The 25,539-nt window shown below is 35.3% G+C and overlaps 1 protein-coding gene across 2 annotated transcripts in view; it reads left to right on the forward strand.

Moving 5' to 3' along the window:
• The window catches only part of nars1 (asparaginyl-tRNA synthetase 1), a 43,402-nt gene extending 20,431 nt beyond the window's left edge, over nt 1-22,971 (forward strand). For both annotated transcript variants that reach the window (XM_039750455.1, XM_039750454.1), the window contains exons 6-15: nt 620-698; nt 1,249-1,319; nt 1,528-1,614; nt 4,876-5,097; nt 5,549-5,748; nt 9,702-9,837; nt 12,892-13,005; nt 17,274-17,405; nt 18,501-18,632; nt 22,367-22,971. In XM_039750455.1, coding sequence (XP_039606389.1) covers nt 620-698; nt 1,249-1,319; nt 1,528-1,614; nt 4,876-5,097; nt 5,549-5,748; nt 9,702-9,837; nt 12,892-13,005; nt 17,274-17,405; nt 18,501-18,632; nt 22,367-22,498 — 1,305 coding nt within the window. In that variant the 3' untranslated portion in view covers nt 22,499-22,971. The remainder of the gene's footprint in view (nt 1-619; nt 699-1,248; nt 1,320-1,527; nt 1,615-4,875; nt 5,098-5,548; nt 5,749-9,701; nt 9,838-12,891; nt 13,006-17,273; nt 17,406-18,500; nt 18,633-22,366) is intronic.
• The last annotated feature ends 2,568 nt before the right edge of the window (nt 22,972-25,539 follow it).

Consider the following 25,539-nt stretch of genomic DNA (forward strand, 5'->3'; position numbering starts at 1 on the left):
AGCCTGGTGAATTCCTATTGGCAAGCTGTTCCAGATTTTAGGTGCATACAGTGTACTTAGAAAATGTAATGATAAAGCTGGAGTTTTGTTTGACTACACTATTAAAACTGATTTATACAGCTGAATTTTGTCATTGCAGATGTGAGGGTCTGAATAGCATCCTTAACTTACTATTTTTTTTAATTTAATAAATTGCAATATACTGTATGTATCTTTATCTTGATTAAATACTTGAGATCAAATAAAAGAACAGAACGTGGGCTGAGCTTAGCTCTTGTTGTGGTTTACATTTTGAAACTCGTTAAAGTTCTAAAACTGATTTTTATGGTTTTATCCCTTTATCTTATTCTAACACTAGTACATTAAGTTAGCCTTAAACAGAAATGCATAAATAAACAGCCTGTTTATGTTATTGAAGCCTTTATTGTATACAGGTTTTCACAAGTCCCTTCTGAAAACTACTTACAAAATGATAAAGAAAACAATTAAAATATTTTGCAGCCTTTTTTGATTTATAGCTTCATCATTTGAGGATTAGTCTGGAGTTAAAGTTGTACTACTATTACAAAAAGCAGAGTGTTCATCTCTTTCTCATCAATAATTAATCTGTTTTTTTTAGGCAAAGATTCGGTGTTTAGAGGGATTTCGGGGGCAGAGAGTCAAGGTGTTTGGCTGGGTGCATCGTTTACGAAGACAAGGCAAGAAATTATTCTTTACTGATTTAATTATTATTATTTCATTTACAATATTACCTTTCATTTTTTGGGACTGTTTTCCTCTGTCTTTTTTCAGGTACACCATGACTGTGCTTCCATAGTTTTCTTTATAAAAATGGCATCCTTATTAATCAATATTTATTCTTTAAGTTAAGGTTTTTAGATTCTTTTCTGTAATTTTCCATTACATTTTTTGGAGAGGAAATAAAAGACCAAAGCCATTACTTTAAACATTCAGCTATTTCAGCCCTAGTCAGAAGTAAAGAATACAAAAACTAAAAATACTATTTTACTGTTGTGCGTGTGTTTTTTTTTTTTTTTCATCCTTCAATTCATAGTCCATCAATCGCATAAAGTGCAGATTGCATACATTGTCTGAAAAAATAGTTTAAAGAGTGTATTTGCTAATCTCTTAATGTATTCTCCTTTAGCATTTCTATAGAATAGGAGAATATTTTTGCTAGAAAAGATTAATATAAAGTTATTTGGGTGGATTTCTTTGTAACTCTGTTTTTTTCCCCCCCCTTTATAGGGAAGAATCTCATGTTTATAGTTCTTCGAGATGGTACTGGCTTCCTACAGTGTGTTCTATCAGATGCCCTGGTAATTTCAGATTTTACTTTAAGTTTTTGAATAGCTTTTTCAGACAATAAAGAGACTTTAGTCCTTACTTTTTGAGAAAATGTGCACAAAGAATAAAACTGTGATGGTAAAATGTAGTCCTGTGTTGCATACTTGCACATAAAAAGTAATTAAAAATGACAGCCATATTTCTTTTCAATGTGATTTTTTTTTTTCTGTGTTCTTCTAGTGCCAGTGTTATAATGCCTTACTTCTGAGTCCTGAGAGCAGCATTGCACTTTATGGAATGTTAAAACTTGTGCCAGATGGAAAACAGGTAACTGCAGAAGAATTGCAAATTGGTAACATTTTGTTAGAGTACTTTCAGTGAAGTTGAATCTGTGCTGAATAAACCATTTCAGAAGAGATTACTTTTACTTTAGACATGCCATAAATTAACTCTGAAGATATATTGGAACATCCATCCATCCATCTTCTGTGTCTGGTTTTTCTGCTACAGGGCAAATACTGACAGCAAAAAACACGAATCGGGAACCATATGTTATGAATGGCACAATCACACTTGCACATTCATAGAAGCCAACTAAGAGCTGACATTTTATATTTGGAAATTATCAGTGCAAGAGCAGAACAGACAACCATGAAAAATAGAAGCCATTAGGGATCAGATTTGAATTAAAGTCACTAGCGATTATTTTTATATGTAGTTAGTTTTCTCATCCATAATAACTGAAGAATTATACTTATAACATGTTCACCAGTCTGAATGTTTTTGTATATACAAGGGAAGCAGTTAATCTGATTGAAATGTTCAGTTAACTATTCTTGTTCTTCCAATTAATATAATTGCCATTGCGATCCTTGCATTTGTTAGCAACAAAAACATTTGGCCATGCAGTTCATGAAAACATTCATGCATTAACATTTCACCTCTCAAGATTACAATACAAAAAAAAAAAATATAATAATAATGTATAGATCAGTAGTGTGTATTCAAGATATTCATTTCCCCATAGGTTTGCAAATTGCATATCCTTTACTTTGTTAATACTTTATATTATTTTATTTTTGGGTGATTTCCATTTCCTCTTTTTACTTTTATAATATCTGTTACTTTTTCACACAGACCTCAGTTGAATTTTGTTGGAATGTTGTAAATTTTGTCTGATATGCTTTTAGATAAACACTAGCTTTATGATGGATTAGGTAAACCTGGAGATGTTAGTAAGTTAAAAAACTTAAACTGTACCTTATTTGCAACTTGAAGACATCTAGGGTGCCACTGCACACTTAAAATTAGTATTTTGTAATGCATCTCATAAAACTTCTAGATCTTCAAAGTACTTGGAAGTTCTTTGTTTTATTTATATTTTGACATGTTTTTCTGTTGTGTGCCTGTTTTGTCAAATGAATGGACATAAGAGGATATTCTTCATGTTCATATTTGATATATACAGCTCTATGCAAAAGTTGACACCCCTGGCCAAATTACGTATTTTGTTGGCATTGAAAGGAAAAAATTATAATATACAACTTTGGCAACAAACTAATTAAACAATGGCATTTATATGAAAATGTTCATATATAATTATGATTTATCAGATGAACTATAAATTTGGAAAAAAATATGAGTGTATGTAGTGTTTGCAAAAGTCTGTACACCCATTAAGGCCTTAAAACTCATTAGGCCATTAGTTTGGTCAGAGTTCGCTCATAAGATGTTAGTTTGGTGAAAGATTGTCATTAGGAATTGTCAGCTGATTACTGTTCCAGTGTCTAATAAATTCTTTTGACTCTTCAAACATTGTGCAGCCCAGATCCGAAAATTAAAGTAGCCGATATTTACAAAGAAGGAGAAGACTGCAAAAATGTATTTCCAACTAATAATTTGCATTGTCTGAAAGTCAAGTGTTAATATGGAGCGGTTTTGCCATAACCATGAAATATTTATTTGCAGAAAAAAGGGCCAGCATTTGGGGAAAAAAAAAACACTTCCCTACTATTAAGTTCAGATCTATTATGCTTTGGGATTATGTGGCACAGAAAAGATTGTGCAAGTACAGGAAGAATGAATTCCATCAAGTATCCACAAACCTTCAAGGAGAATGTTGGACATTCAGGAAACTGAAGCTGAAAAAGAAGGAGTTCTACAATAAGTGATCTGCACAGACAAGTTTGGAAAAATTTCCAAAGCAACAGTTCTAAGACTCCTAGCTATCAACAAAAAACAGTATAAGTTAAGATTTTTGCTTAAGGAGGGGGCGTTACCAAGTGCCCCAACTTTTAAAAACTCCAAATTTGCTCCCTTTTCCACATTTTTTTTAGTTCATTGGATAAGTCATAATTGTACAATTATTTTTCTATAAAAATCCTATTTTAGTTTGTTTGCTGTTATATTACTGTTCTGTTTTACATCAAATTTTAACAGACTACATAATTTGTTCAAGGGTATCCAAGCATTTGCATGAAACTGTATGTGCAATTTATGGGCTTAATGTAGTTTTTTTTGTTTTGGTCCAGTAATTTGACTAGTCAGAAAACTTGGACACATTCTTCCATAGTGAATATATATCTCTCTTATTAAAAAAAAAAAAAAATCTTGGAAGACTTGGAAGGAAACTATATGTGATCTTCTTGGAAGACAATTTGACATCCCGTGGGAGACACTTTAACATGAGATAAAAGGACAGCTGCTGTACAGGCTTTTAAATGATTGATGCGCAGTGCGACAAGCACAACATGCAGCTCGGCGGCAGCAGCAGCAGAAAGACAGCAGCTGATCAGACCACATTTCCTCAGCGTGCATTCAGCCTCCCCACCCCACCCTTGACAATGTGAGCGAGAGAGAGATGCAAAGTGACTGGAGCGTAGCACACCTGGGGGGATGCGGGGGTTGGGTGAGCAAAGCGAGCAGGGGATGAAGCCCCCAGTACATGTAAAATCCTTAGCAGATTGCCAGGGTGGGTGAAATAAATATTCCAGTGAAATTGCTGAACATTAACTTAATGTTAGATGAAAGTTACAGATAAACAAATGAAGCCTAAAGGGCTGCTACTGTCAAATTCATAGTTGAAAACTCAGATAGCAGTTGCCTCACCGTAGTAACCAAATATTATCTACAAATTGTTGTCTCAGCTTACTGCTGCTGATAGTACATTTTGAGCTAAGAAATTGAACTAACAATCCTCTTGTTTGTGTACTTGGTCCATAGAAATCATGGAAGAATATAAGAAAAATATTTAACAGCCATTGGAAATACATGTAGTATGTGATAAATTATTACTTACACTATGTATGCCTATTACTAAAATGAAAATCAATACATTAGCCAGCTGAAATCAAATGAGGAGTGTAAATAAATATGTAGGACGATTGCAATTTTGCATTACAAGTCAAAAGATTTCCTGAACTTCTGTGTATTTATGTTAGTAACTTGCACAATGTGTGCCCATTTCTAAAAAGTATGCTTCAGATAAGTTCAATGTGAATTTTAAATAAAGAGAATAAAAAGATACACTATTAAAATCTGTGTTATAACTCTAAAGATTTTCTGAAAATCTTGTGTTTATTTGTGTAGGCTCCTGGAGGCCATGAACTTCACTGTGATTACTGGGAACTAATTGGCTTGGCACCAGCAGGGGGTGCTGATAACTTGATCAATGAAGAGTCTGATGTGGACGTACAGCTGAACAACCGGCACATGTTGATCCGTGGAGAGAATGCTTCAAAAATCCTAAAAGTTCGATCGTGTGTAATGCAGTGCTTTAGAGATCACTTTTTCAGTCGGGGATACTATGAAGTAAATAACTTTCTTTTTCCCTTAATGTGCTTTTAATATGATGGATGATAGTCTGCACCTCTAAATTATTTATAGACAGGATTAAATACAAAGTGTTTTATTGTATATCACTTTAGAGCTCTTCTGCTTAATCTGTTATTTTAACAATATATAAGAGTGAGTTGTGTTTTGTTTTTTATCTTGATGTATGAAAGCTATTTTGAATTATTACCTCTTAGTTAAAGAAACCTTAATTTTTGTCTTCTTTATGTTCATAGACTATTGTTACAATTAAAAGCAAAAGGTTGCACATAATTATTTTTTTATTAAGCACAAAGCAATTGATAATATTATTGTGATGTGTTTTAGATATCATGTCCTTTAATACACCAATAACGTTTTTAAAATCGACTTTAACAAAAAAACAGAATTCTGTTTTACATCATAGCCTCTCTCTCTCTCTCTTTTTAAGATTACTCCACCAACACTTGTCCAAACCCAGGTAGAAGGTGGGTCTACGCTCTTCAGTCTGAACTACTTTGGAGAACAAGCATACCTAACGCAGTCTTCCCAGCTCTATCTGGAAACTTGTATTCCATCACTTGGTGATACGTTCTGCATCGCCCAGTCCTACCGAGCAGAGCAGTCCCGGACCCGCAGACATCTCTCAGAGTATGACAACTATCCAAAATTTTTTTTCTCATATTTTTTTCTGGCAAATTATTAGATAAGGAGTTTTGGATGGATTGCTGTAGTTAGTTAAAAAAAAAAAAAAAAAAGGTTTTGACATAGATTTCAACAACAACATTTATTTATATAGCACATTTTCATACAAACAGTAGCTCAAAGTGCTTTACATATTAAAGAATAGAAAAATAAAGAGACAATTATAAAACAAAATAAATCAACATTAACATCGAATAAGAGTAAGGTTCAATGGCCAGGGGGGACTGAAAAAACAAAAAAACTCCAGACGGCTGGAGAAAAAATAATAAATAAAAATAATTTCTGGTTGTTTAACAGTAAGCAAATAGGTTTATTGTAGGAGAGGGGAATTTTTTCCTGGAACACATTGGACAAGGAATAATCTGATGTAATTCATGGTGCTTTAAAATTAATGTGATCTTGTTTTTCCACTTTATCAGTGGAATAACTCCATTCATAAGGTGCTTCACATTGCACACTTTTTCATTACTAAAGTACAGTTATAGATACAAAGAGAGCTACTTTGTTTTGGGCTTTGTCTCCCTTCTGCCAATTGAACAAAACAGCCCCTCGACCCTAATTCCCTCAACACAAACCTCTAAATAAAACAGTATCACTATTTCTAAATGCTCTGCTGTATAACAGATACAAAATTGCCAAACTTAACAGATGGACAAAATTGTTGGTACCCTTCAGTCAATGAAAGAAAAACTCAAAATGGTCACAGAAATAACTTTAATCTGACAAAAGTAATAATAAAAATAAAAATTCTATGAAATGTAACCAATGAAAGTCAGACATTGATTTTCAACCATGCTTCAACAGAATTATTTAAAAAATAAACTCATGAAACAGGCCTGACAAAATGATGGTACCCCTAACTTAATATTTTGTTGCACAACCTTTTGAGGCAATCACTGCAATCAAACGATTCCTGTAACTGTCAATGAGACTTCTGCACTTCTCAGCAGGTATTTTGGCCCACTCCTCATGAGCAAACTGCTCCAGTTGTCTCAGGTTTGAAGGGTGCCTTTTCCAGACGGCATGTTTCAGCTCTTTCCAAAGATGCTCAATAGGATTGAGGTCAGGGCTCATAGAAGGCCACTTTAGAATAGTCCAATGTTTTCCTCTTAGCCATTCTTGGGTGTTTTTAGCTGTGTGTTTTGGGTCATTGTCCTGTTGCAAGACCCATGACCTGCGACTGAGACCAAGCTTTCTGACACTGGCCAGCACATTTCTTTCTAGAATCCCTTGATAGTCTTGAGATTTCATTGTACCCTGCACAGATTCAAGACACCCTGTGCCAGATGCAGCAAAGCAGCCCCAGAACATAACAGAGCCTCCTCCATGTTTCACAGAAGGGACAGTGTTCTTTTCTTGATATGCTTCATTTTTCCGTCTGTGAACATAGAGCTGATGTGCCTTGGCAAAAAGTTCAATTTTGGCTCATCTGTCCATAGGACATTCTCCCAGAATCTTTGTGGCTTGTCCACATGTAGTTTGGCAAATTCCAGTCTGGCTTTTTTATGATTTGTTTTCAACAATGGTGTCCTCCTTGGTCGTCTCCCATGAAGTCCACTTTGGCTCAAACAACGACGGATGGTGCGATCTGACACTGATGTTTCTTGAGCTTGAAGTTCACCTTGGATCTCTTTAGAAGTTTTTCTGGGCTCTTTTGTTACCATTCGTATTATCCGTCTCTTTGATTTGTCATCAATTTTCCTCCTGCGCCACGTCCAGGGAGGTTGGCTACAGTCCCATGGATCTTAAATTTCTGAATAATATGTGCAACTGTAGTCACAGGAACATCAAGCTGCTTAGAGATGGTCTTATAGCCTTTATCTTTGACATGCTTGTCTATAATTTTCTTTCTAATCTCCAGAGACAACTCTTTCCTTCGCTTCCTCTGGTCCATGTTGAGTGTGGTACACACCATGTCACCAAACACCACAGTGACTACCTGGAGCCCTACATATAGGTCCACTGACTGATTACAAGATTTTAGACACCTGTGATGCTAATTAGTGGACACACCTTGGATTAACATGTCCCTTTGGTCACATTATTTTCAGTCTTTTCTAGGGGTACCATCATTTTTGTCCAGGCCTGTTTCATGAGTTTTTTTTTATTAATTCTGTTGAAGCATGGTTGAAAAGCAATGTCTGACTTTTATTAGTTAAATTTCATAGAATTTTTATTTATTATTACTTTTGTCAGATTAAAGTTATTTCTGTGACCATTTTGAGTTTTTCTTTCATTGACTGAAGGGTACCAACAATTTTGTCCACGTGTGTATATTTTAGCAAGCATATTTACAGTCATGTGTTTTAGTAGTGGCAGAAATGTTACTAAACCTGCAAAAAGTTAAGAGTAACAAAGTGAGCACACAAATAACTTGTAAAATTTTACGAAACTCAGGTTTTAAAGCATATTAAATAAACACCTCAAAACCGGAAAGAAAGTGAAGTCACATTACACAACTGATAGTAGTTGCTGTCATTTTTTTATGCTTTAGGACAGTGGTTGTTATTCTTTTTCCAGGGGACCAACTGATCTGCTGGGGCTGTCAGTGTTTATTATGACTGAAGTATTAGGCAGAATCCCGATTGTTTTAATTACTTTTATTATTTAATTGGATTGCTACAGTTACCAGAAATTAGAAATTGTACAGATTTTACCTCTTACTAAACAATCGTAACCTTTTAATATACAGAACAGATTTAATGCTGCTACTTTTCTTCATCTTTGTTTGTTCTGAATATTAAGATTTCTAGATTTTTGTTAAATCTGTTTTCTTACCCGGCTGCCAAGCAATAATAAGGTTTATATATCAGAGTAAGAAATAAACATTTGCACCTGTATGTGTTCAACATAAAGTAAGAATTTTAGAAAGAAAAAGGGGTTCTCACATTCACATTGATTCTCAAAATACAGTACTGCTAATGCAGGACTTAAAAGAAGAAACATACTGACTTCATTTATAAAAGAAACCTTTTCAAACATCATAAAGTTTCAGTCAACACAAGAAAACAATGAAAAAACAGTTGTTTGTACAATAAGATTCAGTTTGGTAACAGGTGTACAGAAATCCACTGAAAAAGTCATGAAAACTGACATAATTAGAAAGCTAATATTAGTGCTATGTAAAATTTTGCAGCTATACAGAAACACTCACTAAAATGTAAAATGGATTTGGAGAAATTTGAATAAAATGGAACAAAATAGGCAGGAGTGGTAGCTTAAGGGTCTATAAAAGAATAACATCAAGCAATTAATTGATAACTATTAAAGGAAATGGTATTGGAATTGATCACAAAGTAGGTATCTTGAATGTGTCTTTAGTAAGAACATGCAGAATATCATCCTGTTACCATTTGGAAAAGAAATATGCAGCCTTATTTATACCAGCCAATGAGAATTAAAAGTGAACCAAATGGCATTGCTAGTTTAATGTCTGTGCTTACAATAATTTGATTAAATTAATGCTGGATAATAATTAATGGATCAGAGCTTTTTAAATGTCTGCTTTCTTAAAAAAAAAAAAGAAAAAAGTTGCTCACATTTTCTTAATATATTTTTATATTTTATGAGATTTTATAATAATGTGTTACTCCGCACAGGATTAGCACACCACCAGAATTAAAGAAGCCTGTAACTCTTTTACTGTACTTTGTAGCAAAACAGTTTTTAAGTTTAACAAAGCTGCACAGGCATCTCCAGTTGTATGTTTAATAGTTGTATCACATACTTACAGCATAAGAGTAGTTTAATGATTTCATTATATATATTACATCTTGAAAGATCTGTTTTACTTGTTTGTTTTTGTATTTTTTTAACTAGAATAGCAGCTTCGTCATTTGTTGCTACTACTTAAAAGAGGAATCTGTTGTAAATAAACATGCCTTTATATTTTTATCCAGATATACTCACATTGAAGCTGAATGCCCTTTCATCTCATTTGAAGATCTTTTGGACCGTTTAGAAGACCTTGTCTGTGATGTAGTGGAGAGAGTGTTAAAGTCTTCAGCAGCTAGCTTGTTGTACGATATCAACCCTGTATGTTAACACCTTTTGAATTTTTTCATTTGCTTACTCATTCATAAAGTTCTTGTTACTATTTATTTTAATTAAGCCTACCTACTTAATACCAAGTTTCTTCTACTGACAGTAGTTACCTTTACAGATTATGTTGTTCAACCAGTATAAAGAAGTGTATCTTATTCTTTATATCGTATGTTAACCAGAGTCATAGCCATAGTGAAGATGTTGGGATCTGTTTAAACCCATGTCTTCCATTATAGAAGAGCAAGAGTCAATCAATAAAGTGATGGGTACAACACTGGAGCCCTTCCTAGATGGGATGCTAATCCATATAAAACACTAAAATTAACAATAACAGATCAGTACTAATTTATATGTTGATGTCAACTTCTTCACACTTCAGAAGTACTACTACTGAATCAGTTTATAATCCCTTTATTTTGTTTATTGCTCAGTATTCTTTTTTCCCTCTTACTTGCATCCCTTAGTTCATTCTTTGCCATTCACACCCTACAACCCTGAATTGGATAACTGAGCTTAGCAGATTAATGAATGGGTGGTTAAATTAGGTCATGTGAGGAATCCTGTTTAAATCATAAAGACATTAAAAAGGATTAAGTGGAAGGAAAATCCATACAGTACTGTTTTTTCTGTTACACATACTGAATTTTGTACTTTGAAAAGTCTAAGAAGGATTTTACACAAAAAAGAATTTTTTTACTAAATTCCCAAAATATGCATTAGATGAAAAGTGTTACAATAAAAAAAAACTTACAGTTAAAGCAAAATGGTTAGTCCAGTCAGAAATGCAAACAATTTTAAACCAACCTAAAAACCACCCATCTTCATTTATATGGCAATATTAATATCTGAACAGTTAGTAATTAATGACCACAACATTGAGATGGGTATAATAGTTTAGGTTTAAATGCTCTTTCTATCTAATGTACTTTTCTTTAATTAGTACGAATTAAAGAAATGAATACTCTATGTAAGAGACAGAATATTTTAAAATTAACATTTAGCATCTTGTAGTGGGTACATGTTGTCTGAATTTTTTTTTTATCTCATGCCTAATGCCAGCCCACAAACAACCACATGCAGCTCATAATAGGCAGTAAAGATCAAAACATTCGAAGTGGGGAAAAAAACAAAACTTAGCTTTTAATGTTAGTGTAATTTGGAGCATGCAAGCAGCTGTTAGGGGCACTCATTTATAATCATCATCAGAACAGGATTCTCTGGTACAGTAGGAGTGTGAATAGGCTTTGTATCTGTCACTGAAGAGGCTGTGTGATAAACTGTAACGAAATAATCATTTCTTCTGCTGTGCAGTTTTGTGTGTCTGCTTAATTTTTTAATTAAATACAGTAGTTTAACTAGATCTTCAAAGCTGGGCACAGTGTTCATATTAGGTAAAATCCAGGTTGGAGTGTAAGCTTGAAAAGGGATTATTGTAAATCCATGCTAAGTAGAAAATGTTCTCGAAGTGCAGAGTTAACTACATTGAAATTTTTAAGCAGTTACCAAACACTGATCCATGTGTCTAGAGGAGTAATCTTATTAAAAATAAACACAAGAAATTGAATGCAATTGAGAATTTCAGATGCATAGTTATATTTTCTGGAAAAAAAAAATCTTGTTTAAAATAGAACTGGTTAATGGACAACACAATGTGATATTAATGGTAATCTGATGGAATCGGATGTGACTTTCTGGTTAAGTAAAGAATATAAATATAGCATTCATAAACAGATTTCTCAGTGTATATTATTATAATAATTGTTGATAATTGTCCTAGCAGTGATATCTGCAGAAATAAGGCTCTTGATTATCTATTTTTTGAGGCAGATGTTGATTCCAAGTCTGTTGCCCCATTTTGTTAGTTGAGGTGTTTGGTCATGGGGATAGGACAATAGTGAAGTAAATTCCGTTCATCATTGTGGCCTCTAGGTTTTTGGATTGATTATTTTCTAGGTGCTTTAGTCATTAGGGCAGCCTAAATGCAAATGGATTTACACAAATTTTAAGAGTCTGAAATGAACTTGTATATTACGTGTGCTTGGTGTTTAACCTACTATGTAACAATTAGATAAGAATTTAAGCATGTATTGAATAATGACAATAAATGCAACCCTTGTGATGCAAGTACTGACTCACTATTGTAATGCACAGTTACATGAATGCTTTTAAAGAGAAAAAAAAACACTGAAGAAATAACTGAAAGTAGGTTTATGAAGGTGATTTGTATTTATTCACCAGTTATTTAAACACTGAAGTAAAGCAAATAATTATCTAGTATAGAAAAACTTCAAATGTATAAGTTGGACAAATCAGGCATGTCAGTTGAGTTAATTAAACTAATTGAAAACATTTTATTGAACTTTGATCAGTGTTTGACCTCATAACTGCTGTTACTTAGTATCTATATCCTGGAATTATCCTTTATTAGGCTATTCCACATTTAGTCATGTTTACAGTATGTGATTCGATGGCATGGCAGCATGATGATTAGAAGCCCATGCCCAAATATTGCCCATATGGAAACTGCACACTGTGTTTGTGTGCATTTTCCTCTGGATATTCACAATTAATCATCCCTTATCCCTGAAGATTTGCAGGTTAGGTTGATTGCCAATTCCAAATTGGCCCCAGTTTGAGTTAATTGTGAGTTTGTTTGAGTGGGCCCTACAACAGACTGGTGCTGTACCCAAGGCTATTTTATGCCTTGTACACATTGCTGCCAGGATAGACTCCAGGCTACGTAAACCTGTCTTGGATTAAGTTGGGTTTTAGCGCAAATGACTGACTGATTAACTATAATGGTTCATGAATACGGCATGTTCAGAAATAATTTATTTTATAGAATATTATTTTTTTTTATTATCTCATGTCTTTTTTTCTGTTGTTGAGGTTTGCAATAGTTGTGGGTGGATCCTTTCCAAACAGAAAAGACTTCACTTTCCCAAGCATATATTTAAGATATCATTTTCTTTATTTTTATTATCTATATTTTAAAGTAGAAATTTAAAAGAAAGTTAATCACTTCTGCCATGTTGTTTCTTCCAGGATTTTAAGCCACCAAAACGCCCTTTTAAAAGAATGAACTACTCGGAAGCCATTGCCTGGCTAAAGGAACATGATGTTAAAAAAGAGGATGGCACATATTATGAATTTGGAGAGGTGAGAATTTTTTTTTTTTTTTAATTTATTTGTTTGTTTTATTCTTTAACACTTTGCAGATCATTCCTTTTTGTTAGTTTTTGAGCTATTAATGGGTCTATATGTTATAATGTCAAGTTCACATTGGTTGCATGAAAGCTGTTCTCTTTAGGCTTTCCAATACCCACAACACACTTTTGTATAATTTCATTTAATCTTAGTTTGTGCACAGGTTGAAATTTACAGTATGATTTGTGGTGGTACATATTGTCTCCAGGTAAGTACTGATGTTTGTATTGTGGAAATATGTTAAATGCAGTCTTCAGAATACAGTTAGGTCCATAAATATTTGGACAGAGACAACTTTTTTCTGATTTTGGGTCTGTACATTACCACAATGAATTTTAAATGAAACAATTCCGATGCAGTTGGAATGCAGACTTTCAGCTTTAATTCAGTGGGGTGAACAAAACACATTTTTATGCAATCAAAGCATTTCTTTAACCCAATCCCTTCATTTCAGGGGCTCAAAAGTAATTGGACAGTTGACTCAAAGGCTATGTCATGGGCAGGTGTGTTCAAGTCCGTCGTTATTTCATTATCAATGAAGCAGATAAAAGGCCTGGAGTTGATTTGAGGTGTGGTGCTTGCATGAGGAAGATTTTGCTGTGAACAGACAACATGCGGTCAAAGGAGCTCTCCATTAAGGTGAAAGAAGCCATCCTTAAGCTGTGAAAACAGAAAAAACCCATCTGAGAAATTGCTACAATATTACGAGTGGCAAAATCTACAGTTTGGTACATCCTGAGAAAGAAAGCAAGCACTGGTGAACTCAGCAACGCAAAAAGACCTGGATGTCCACGGAAGACAACAGTGGTGGATGATCGCAGAATCATTTCCATGGTGAAGAGAAACCACTTCACAACAGCCAACCAAGTGAACAACACTCTCCAGGGGGGATGATCGATATCCAAGTCTACCATAAAGAGAAGACTGCATGAAAGTAAATACAGAGGGTGCACTGCAAGGTGCAAGCCACTCATAAGCCTCAAGAATAGAAAGGCTAGATTGGACTTTGCTAAAGAACATCTAAAAAAGCCAGCACAGTTCTGGAAAAACATTCTTTGGACAGATGAAACCAAGATCAACCTCTACCGGAATGATGGCAAGAAATAAGTATGGAGAAAGCATGGAACAGCTCATTATCCAAAGCATACCACATCATCTGTAAAACATGGTGGAGTCAGGCAGTGTGATGGCTTGGGTGTGCATGGCTGCCAGTGGCACTGGGACACTAGTGTTTATTGATGATGTGACACAGGACAGAAGCAGCCAAATGAATTCTGAGGTGTTCAGAGACATACTGTCTGCTCAAATCCAGCTAAATGCAGTCAAATTGATTGGGCGGCATTTCATGATACAGATGGACAATGACCCAAAACATACAGCCAAAGCAACCCAGGAGTTTATTAAAGCAAAGAAGTGGAAAATTCTTGAATGGCCAAGTCAGTCACCTGATCTTAACCCAATTGAGCATGCATTTCACTTGTTGAAGACTAAACTTCAGACAGAAAGGGCCACAAACAAACAGCAACTGAAAGCCGTTGCAGTAAAGGCCTGGCAGAGCATTAAAAAGGAGGAAACCCAGCTTTTGGTGATGTCCATGAGTTCAAGACTTCAGGCTGTCATTGCCAGCAAAGGGTTTTCAACCAAGTATTAGACATGAACATTTTATTTCCAGTTATTTAATTTGTCCAATTACTTTTGTGCCCCTGAAATAAAGGGATTGTGTTAAAAAATGCTTTAGTTGCCTCACATTTTATGCAATCTTTTGTTCAACCCACTGAATTAAAGCTGAAAGTCTGCACTTCAACTGCATCTGAGTTATTTCATTTAAAATTCATTGTGGTAATGTATTTATGGACCTAACTGTAGATCAGTCTATAACTTGGCTTTATTTTAACTATTAAATTGTCTCAGCATGGAGCCATAATGAGATCGGGCAGGATTTTTAACTGTATGTTTTAGCTTTTGTCAAGTTTAAACTTGTCTTTAAAGTTATGTTCATGACAATGTTTGTAATAAGGGGCTCACCTTTTTTTAAATTAATTTATTATGATATTTTTCTAATGGTTTTTGGAAACAAAAGTGCTCTGTTATATCTAGTACATTGCTGTGGAGCATTTTCATGCTTATATGCTTATACAGTGTATCCAGAAAGTATTCATAGCGCAACACTTTTTCCACATTTTATTATGTTACAGCCGTATTCCAAACTGGATTAAATTAATTTCTTTCCTCAGAATTATACACACAACACCCCATAATGTCAACGTAAAAAAAGTTTACTTGAGGTTTTTGCAAATTTATTACAAATAAAAAAAACTGAGAAATCACATGTACATAAGTATTCACAGCCTTTGCTCAATACTTTGTCGATGCACCTTTGGCAGCAATTACAGCCTCACATCTTTTTGAATATGATGCTACAAGCTTGGCACACCTATCCTTGGCCAGTTTCGCCCATTCCTCTTTGCAGCACCTCTCAAGCTCCATCAGGTTGTATGGGAAGCGTCGGTGCACAGCCATTTTAAGATCTCTCCAGAGATGTTCAATCGGATTCAAGTCTGGGCTCTGGCTGGGCCACTCAAGGACATTCACAGAGTTGTCCTGAAGCCACTCCTTTGATATCTTGGCTGTGTGCTTAGGGTCGTTGTCCTTCTGAAAGATGAACCGTTGCCCCAGTCTGAGGTCAAGAGCGCTCTGGAGCAGGTTTTCATCCAGGATGTGTCTGTACATTGCTGCAGTCATCTTTTCCTTTATCCTGTCTAGTCTCCCAGTTCCTGCCGCTGAAAAACATCCCCACAGCATGATGCTGCCGCCACCACCATGCTTCACTGTAGGGATGGTATTGGCCTGGTGATGAGCTGTGCCTGGTTTCCTCCAAACGTGACACCTGGCATTCACACCAAAGAGTTCAGTTTTTTGTTTCTCATGGTCTAAGAGTCCTTCAGGTGCTTTTTGGCAAACTCCAGGCGGGCTGCCATGTGCCTTTTACTAAGGAGTGGCTTCTGTCTGGCCACTCTACCATACAGGCCTGATTGGTGGATTGCTGCAGAGATGGTTGTCCTTCTGGAAGGGTCTCCTCTCTTCACAGAGGACCTCTGGAGCTCTGACAGAGTGACCATTGGGTTCTTGGTCACCTCCCTGACTAAGGCCCTTCTCCCCCGATCGCTCAGTTTACATGGCTAGCCAGCTCTAGGAAGAGTCCTGGTGGTTTCGAACGTCTTCCACTTACGGATTATGGAGGCCACTGTGCTCATTGGGACCTTCAAAGCAGCAGAAATTTTTCTGTACCCTTCCCCAGATTTGTGCCTCGAGACAATCCTGTCTCGGAGGTCTACAGACAATTCCTTTGACTTCATGCTTGGTTTGTGCTCTGACATGAACTGTCAACTGTGGGACCTTATATAGACAGGTGTGTGCCTTTCCAAATCATGTCCAATCAACTGAATTTACCACAGGTGGACTCCAATGAAGCTGCGGAAACATCTCAAGGATGATCAGGGGAAACAGGATGCACCTGAGCTCAGTTTTGAGCTTCATGGCAAAGGCTGTGAATACTTATGTACATGTGCTTTCTCAGTTTTTTATTTTTAATAAAATTGCAAAAACCTCAAGTAAACTTTTTTTATGTTGTCATTATGGGGTGTTGTGTGTAGAATTCTGAGGAAAAAATGAATTGAATCCATTTTGGAATAAGGCTGTAACATAACAAAATGTGGAAAAAGTGATGCGCTGTGAATACTTTCCAGATGCACTGTATATCTTTAACTTTAATAATAGGGCCATCTTAGATGGAAAATTGAACTGTTTGTTGAATCCTGGTATTTGTAATATTGAGTAAACCCATAACAAAGCTATCAGCATTGGTTTTGTTTCCACATTGTTGAAAAAAACAGTTGATGAAAACTGGGTCTATATTTTTAAGCTTAAACTGTATATGAACAAATTATCAAATGTATGTATAATATCTTATATATCCAGACATCAACTGCTTCTTATATGATCCTGGTATATAACAAAAGCTGAAAAAAATCAGTCAAAAAAAGTTGTAGTTAGAGGTTTAAAAGTAATCCTGGCCAGCATGGCAAATAAATAAATACTTGCTGCAGTAGAACCCAAATCAATGACATTAATATTGTTTACATGACTTACTTCACTACAAAAGCTCAATTAGATGCATTTTTTAAATGTAATTATTATTATTTCATTATTATTTCATTTAGGATATTCCTGAGGCACCAGAGAGACTTATGACAGATGCAATCAATGAGACTATATTATTGTGTCGCTTTCCAGCAGAAATCAAGTCCTTTTACATGCAGCGATGTCCTGAAGATCGTCGTCTGACAGAGTCGGTTAGTAGAAAGTTGATTTATTTTGGTCATATCCTGAAAAAGATTTTCAAGAGAGAAAGAAATATAAAGACCACTTTATAGAATTTGTTAACAAATCAGTATTGCAGGGAGCTGAAGCCCATCCTGGCAGCACCTACTGCAATGAAGGAACGAGCCATGGACAGGGTCCCAGTTAGTCACTGTTCCCATATGCCTACACTTGCATATGGCCAACTGAGGATCATTAAACAGTCTAACAGTCATGTCTTTGGGAATGTGGAAAGTAAACCAGAGTACCTAGAGAACAACAAGGAGAGTACCCCAGACAAATAATTACTAGAGTTCAAATTTGAAACCAGGATGTTTGAATTTATGTGAGAGCTGTGCTAAGCACTATAACATCAAGCTTGCCTTGTATAGAAAATACAAAGTTCTAACATACTCAGGCCAAAGATACCTATTTATCTACAATAAAAACGGGACAGATATTTAGCATTCCATTTATACCAAGTGGGAAATTTAGCTTTTTATATACAGAAGCTCAGTAAATAAATAACAAACAAATATTATAACATCAACAAACCCCCACATTGGAATTACTGAAAAGACAGAAAACTTCTCACTTGGCTAAAGACAAAAAGAGCAGTTACAGCTATATTGAGGCATTAAAAATGTATTGCCATTGGTATAAAGAAGCCTCAGTAGCATTTCTTGACACTGTTCTGCTAAATATTACTTATAATGAAAAAACTATAGTGTTGGAGAAGAAGTTTGGTATTTTTCAAGTCAAAGTTATTTCTTCGTGAGCATGGTATATATACATTTGCCTCTCAAAGTTGTGTTGTAAAGGTAAAGAGTTTTTTATAAATTTAAAAATATATATATCTTGCCCTTGTTGGCACTTTAAAGTGGATGCTATGGGGCATGGAGGGAAAGCTTAAAGTTACCAAATACGTCCATTTTCATATTTTTATTTCAAGTCATCCATTGCCAAATAGCACTATGAGTGAATAATTATGGTGTAATATCCGGCTGATTTTCAATATCTGCAACCTGTTTTTCGTTTAGGATATCAGATATGTTAAAGTTTTAAGTCTATTTAATATATTTTTGTAGGTTGATGTTTTGATGCCTAATGTTGGAGAGATTGTTGGTGGGTCAATGCGTATTTGGGATAGCGAAGAATTGTTGGAAGGCTATAAAAGGGAAGGTATTGACTCCACACCTTACTACTGGTATACAGATCAGGTAAGAATTGATAAAGCTAAGAAACTTAGTCATTATACGTACAGAGATTAAATTTCTATACTATTCTGTAGCCCTGCCTTTGTTTGGTGGGCCTTAATTGTTGATTTTTTGTAGTGTTTTTGGAACATACTATTGTATTTCTTAGTTGTTTATACTTGATTGTTTAGTGCATTTTATAATGATTTGTTATGTAGAAAAAAATCTATAACACTAAATGTTACAAGCTTTTGAATTACATTTTCTCATAAAGCCAAAAAATCTTAAGCTAGGAAATCTTTTCCTGACCCAAAGGCAGATGTGTAATTTTTTTAAAAAGAGCCTCAAAAGCAGTTGATTGGTGATAAATCGATAATATAACGTAACGAAATATAATAACTTACTGCTTCAGATTGCCAAGCCTGAAAGTTTTTGTTTAAAAGAAGGCCACGTTTAGAAAAATACAGCATATTTTGATGGTGAATTCCCAGGAAAATAATGCCTTTATCTGTATTCCTGTGACTGCTTGTGCCTCAATGGCTACATATGTTTGTCTGACACATTGACAAAGGGCTATTTAGACAGTTAACTGGGACACATCCCACCCCCTGACAAACGGTAAAAAGAAAAAAAATAGTGACACTTACTATTTCTCTAGGACTTGGTGCTCTTCAATACAGAAAACAAAATTTAAATAATATCAGTTCTGCTTTAAAATGAAAAATATGCACACTACTCTCAACGCATTCATAATAATCAGAATTTGAAAAGCTTGAAGGCCCCCTCTCTTATAAAAGACTGCTTGCACAATGATGACACTGAGACTTTAACATCATTGCCCATAAATCAATAGCAGCATTCCAGTGGCAGTGGCAAACGTTGTTTGTGTTATAGTATATTATTACTTTATGAAAAGGTACATCCATTAAATAAAATACAAAAATATAGTTAAGGTATATAATATTTTAACATTGCAGCAGAATGTAAAATGGAAGCAAGTTGAGAAATAGCTAAATAAATGTGTCCTATGTGGGATGTCCACATATATTAATTATAAAGACAAAGGGATTTTCAACTATGAATTTCAATCCATTCCAGACATTTGTTATAAGTAAATGACTGCTGGCATGCCATAAGCATGTTTTGTAAATTCACTTGTTACTAAATTAATTAATATTATTATCTTAAGTGTTTCAAAAATAAATTGGTGTATTTATTGTTTGTATTAATGCCATCAAGCATTATTACAGTAATAGTGGGAGCAATGGATAGTAGGATTGAGGTGTGTAGGATGTAAGAATAAAGTGGATTATTGACAGAAATGTTAATAAAACTTCATCTGAGAAGTAATGTTTTGAGATTTCATTAAAAAATCATTTAAGCAGCAAAGAAGGTAAACAGAAAAAACAAAAGTTACATTTGGGAGAGAAAAGGCAACAGCATTTTGGAAGATTCGTCTTTTACTACCAGCTAAAACTTCAAAACACTTTTTCTTTAGTTATAGTTTTATATGGAAGTTAAGTGACTGCACTAAACAAAAATGGTCAAGGGTTTACCTGATGCCCAACTACAGTTGCAAAAGTTTACAACTTTTTGCATGTGTTACATGGTTTCTTTAGTAATTATAGTGCATTTGCTTGGTAACCTACAAAAAAATCCCTATATAAACTGTCTAAAGGTTGTTTTTTGGGTAGTGCATAAACAATCACTCCTCAGTCTTTTACAAATGTGTTGCATTAGATGTCAGTAAAATATATTTTAATACATTTAGGGATTGTACATTTGCAAACTCAATTTATACCAGAATTACTTTGCTTTTTATTATTATTATTATTACTTACTATTATTACCATGCGTATATTAACTTAACCTGTTTGTTGTCTGGTACAAATCTTGTAATCAATATTTAACCCACTTACTTTTGTCCAAATGACTTGAAGGTTTGTACACTTTCTCACCTCTGATGACAATACATACATCCATAATTAGTTTCACTAATTGATTGATTAATCCATGTTAATTAAGAAATTTAAATTTTCATATGAAGAATAGTTCAATATTTCACCAATAGATGGCTTTAATAACTGCATCTTGTATGAAGATGTGTGCATATAAACGTCAAAGGAAGTTTTAAAATATTGATTACAAAATTATACTAAAACAAACCCAAGACTAAAAAGTTGAAAATAATAATATTTATAAAAAAATACATTTTAAAAACCACGCTTATATTAAGTTAAAAAGTGTACTAAAAAGTTTAAAATACGTCTCTCATACATCCTCAATCAACGTTCAAAAAAGTGCCCTCACTTTTTTTTTTTAACGAGTGATGTATTAGAGACGTATTTTTTACTTTTTAGTACACTTTTTAACTTAATATAAGCGTGGCTTTAAAAAGTGTGTATATGTATGTATGTAATGTATGTGTGTGTATGTGTGTGTGTGTGTGTATATATATATATATATATTGTAAGATATGGCCGGCCATTCATCCCAGCCAATACCCCCAAGCCGCCAGGTGGAGGTCCCCAGAAGACCAGCAGGGCATCATGGACAATGTGGTTTTTATGCACAGCCCTGCTGGATGCCATGGGGGCCACAGGAGGGAGCTGCAGGGAGGACCGAGGGCTTCTTCAGTGCCCTGTGACCCGGAGGTTCGTCATAGGAAGAGCGACGGACTTCCGGGTTGAAGAAAAGGACTATTTACCCTGACCCGGAAGGAATAAAGACTTGTGGACTGTTGGGCAGAAACACCTCCGGGTCAGGGAGTATAAAAGGACTATGGGAACTCCCAGACAACGAGCTGAGTTGGGAGGCAGGGTGGCTAAGCGCCTGGGAGTTTGGAGGATTGGTTTATTTGAGAATTGTTGGTTTATTAGAGAATTGTGGAGAGGAGCGTGCTTTGTGCACATAATTATTATAATAAATAATAATTGGACTTTTATCTGGTGTCTGACATGTGGTCTGAGGGTACAAGGGTGCGAGCAAGCCCTTAATCTGTCACTATATATATATATATATATATATATATATATATATATATATATATATATATATATATATATATATATAATCTGCAGACTGAATCAATTTTCATCATTGAGATATTAAGCACGATTAAAACTCGGTCCTCTTCCCCCTTCAGTTTGTAGTAGTTTCACAGTTTTTGCCATTTAAATTCATGCTTCATTTAAAAAGGTTTAACTATTTTGTAGTTGTGTACTTAAAAGATCCACAGTGCCTTGGTATTATAAGAAACTTCTTCACAAACCTAGCAACCAATCTGTACACGGGTCCCTCAACAGATATTTCTATGCAGGAGCCAGCATGCTGTACAGCATTTACATTGAATCGACATGTTATTTTCATTTTTGATCTACTGACCTTTCTTTTTCCTTTTCATCAAGCAAACTCTTAATTTTATATTGCAGGCCCAGTTAATATAAGAAAATGTATGTGAAATCTTGCTTCTGATGCATTGTACACAGACTTGTTAACACTTAAGATTGTTGTATTGAAATAGTAAATTGACTACCAACATTTTTAAATTAGATCAAATGAAAGTTTGTTGTTTAATGCCCTTATTTATAAAAGCTTTTTTTTTTTTAATTGACACCATGCAAAAATATTTATACTGGTTTTCTCAACTAGAAATATTTTCTTTTTATATTACATGTACTATCACAGTTATGGTTTTATTTATTTGATATTATTATTATTATTATTATTAATACTTTTTCCCCCCTCTTCCTCTTTAGAGAAAATATGGCACTTGTCCTCATGGTGGCTATGGTCTGGGACTAGAGCGATTCTTGACCTGGTTGCTGAACAGATACCACATAAGGGATGTATGTCTGTACCCACGCTTTATTCAGCGCTGTAGACCCTGAACTTGATTTCACCCACAACTCTCAGAAAGTAGATAAGGAAATACATTTTCCATGAACAAATTTAAATTCAAATTCAAAAGATGGGTTCAACTCTTGTGCTCTCTGGTATAGCGCTTACTGTTGTGAGGTTCTGAAAAATACCACACATGTAGAACTGCTTGAGCTAATAAATCAGTGCATTTAACTTGAGAGAAAAAAATCCTCTGCCTCTCCTGGTAAAACAGCATCTTTATATCTGAGCTTTGTATTTTCTATGACATGTTTATGTTTCCACAATGAATTTCTGTTATAAATGCTATGATATGTATTGGTATGGTTGAAACTCTCCACAGTTACTACCTCTTGTTTTGACACATTTGCTTCTATTTAATCAGATCAAATAAAATACTGTCTGGGAATCTAATATTTCACTTTATGAATTGAATGTTTTCTAAAATTTCCAAGAGCAGAAAAATTAAAACAAGTTCAACAATTTTCGGCAGCACAGTGTGCAGTTTACTGTTTGTGGAGGTGCAAAGTACAAATCAAACATTTTCAATGAATAAAACAGAAATGTGGTTAATTTTAATGTAGGTAATATATATATATATATATATATATATATATATATATATATATATATATATATATATATATATATATATATATTGTCTTTTTTAGTAAAGATGGAAGGTTTCTTTACAAAATGAATATTTTTGGTGTTCCAATAGAAGTGCATTTTTTCATCATTGCCCTTTACATTCAGATTGTTCAGAATATCTTTTGCAGCTATGGTAAGTTGTGGTGGAAAGTGTGATCTGCAACTTTTGTACTTTGTAGAGCTAAATTATATCACTATTGGGCTCATGTATGAGGTTTCTAAGCAGGATTGTAGCTCTAGAATAGTAAGAAGGTTTAACATTTTTTTATAGCAGACCAAAACTTTCAAATATGTTGACCATTTTACAATGGAAGGGTCATTTACAGTTACTTTATCAGTTTTGCAGTTGCATATATTTATTACATTCATTTGTCATTATTAATTACTAGATTTGTAAGCCCGTGCTGTAAAAAACCCAGTGTCCTATCCTAGAAACTATTGAAATTGTCAGAAAAAAACCTGAAATGTAGAGATATCAGGTAATTGAAAGGAACTACTCTGGGCATCTCTCTCCAAGGAGGATTAGTCTTGCCAATGTACTCGCATTTCTTGTGCATTAGCAGTGGGAGGAAAAATAAAAGGGATACCGTTTTGCCGATGTTAGCGGTGTGGGCTTTTAAGCTGTGAAAAAACAACTCGTGAGCCAAGAAAAAGGTTTGGGGACCGTCCCCGTATATTGCCCTAAGACAATATATGAAAAAAGAGATCAAAGTCTTAAATTGCAAGAACATTTGACAGTTTTACTTTGTGAAAATGGTGGATTTATACAATAAGGATTATGGGAACAGGAAATGGTTGGCAGGAAGTGACATTAGGAACAGGAACCGGAAGTAACATCATCGTGATGTGATCTGGAAGTCGGAAGTGATGTTGTCACGGCCATTTTTATACCCGGAAGTGGAGACAATTATTTTTCTTCTGATTTTCTGTGGAAAGAAGAGATCCAGGTAAGTACCACGTGACCAACTCCTATCTTTTGATAGTTCGCTCACCTTTAGGCTCTTTGCCTGCCTCCTAATCGCACGTGTGTGACATGACCCCCAGGCCCAGACCCTTTGGGTCGGGCAACCTGCATCGAGAGGTTGTGGACATGGGAGAGAGCATCTGCGTTGGCATGCAAGGAACCCCTACGATAAATGACACTAAAACGATAAGGTTGTAGATCCAAAAACCACCTAGTGACGTGTGGATTCGACTCCCGATGAAGGGCCATCCACTGTAAAGCGGCATGATCTGTCACCAGAGTAAATTCACGCCTCAATAGATAGTACCTTAAGGACATTATAGCCCACTTAATCGCCAAGGCTTCCCTCTCCACTGCGGCATACTTGGTCTCCCGATCCAGCAGTTTCCGGCTGAGGTACATAACAAGATGATCAGTACCGTTGACGCATTGGCTCAGCATGGCATCCAATCCTGTGGCCGATGTGTCGGTCTGGAGGATGAAAGGAAGAGAAAAATTTGGAGATCGTAAAATAGGTGCCGAAGTAAGGGCCAAATTTAAGTCACCGAATGCTTTATCAGCCGAATCATCCCATACCACTTTCAAAGATGCTTGTTTCCTTGTGAGATTAGATAAGGGCACAGCAATTTCGGAGTAATGAGGTACAAAATGGCGATAGTAACCTGCTAACCCCAAAAAAGCTTGAACTTGCCTCTTATTTATCGGACGGAGCCAATTAATGATGGCATCAACTTTACTACATTGTGGTTTAACAACACCCCCACCCACCATGTAGCCTAAATACTTGGCTTCATATAATCAAAAAAAGCATTTCTTTGGATTAATACGAAGCTCTGCCAACGCTAGTGTGGAGAGTATCATTTTAACCTGCACTACATACCGCACTACATACTAAATACGTACCGGAATAAATGACCACATCATCCAAGTAGGTGGCACAATGAATTGTGGGGCTGTAACAGTGTGTCTACCAGACGTTGGAAGGTAGCTGGTGCCCCGTGTAAACCAAAAGGAAGGACCCTGTATTGCCAATGTCCTCTTGTGGTACTAAATGTGTTTTTTTTCTTTAGAGGAGGCTGTTAAGGGAATTTGCCAATACCCTTTCGTCATGCCAAGAGTAGTTAGGAATTGAGCGTTCCCCAGTCGATCGAGTAAATCGTCCACTCGCGGCCAGTAGTTCGGCCATTTTGTGTGAACTATTTATGTCTGGTCTTAACCAGCAACACACTTTGCCACAAGCTTCAAAAGCCTGGGTTCTCACCGGCCTCTCCGGGTCAAACTGCCACTCCCTCCATTCATTCGCCTGCTGTTCCGCTGATATGCCGTAGCAATTGAACACTTCAAGTTTTAGAGCATCATAATCGGCAGCCTGCTCCTCGGTTAAATCATAGTAGGCTCTCTCCGCCGCCTCCTTCAGGTAGAGAGCCAGTAGGTATG

This window comes from Polypterus senegalus, chromosome 4 (assembly GCF_016835505.1).
Source record: "Polypterus senegalus isolate Bchr_013 chromosome 4, ASM1683550v1, whole genome shotgun sequence".
NCBI classification, from domain to species: Eukaryota; Metazoa; Chordata; class Cladistia; order Polypteriformes; family Polypteridae; genus Polypterus; species Polypterus senegalus.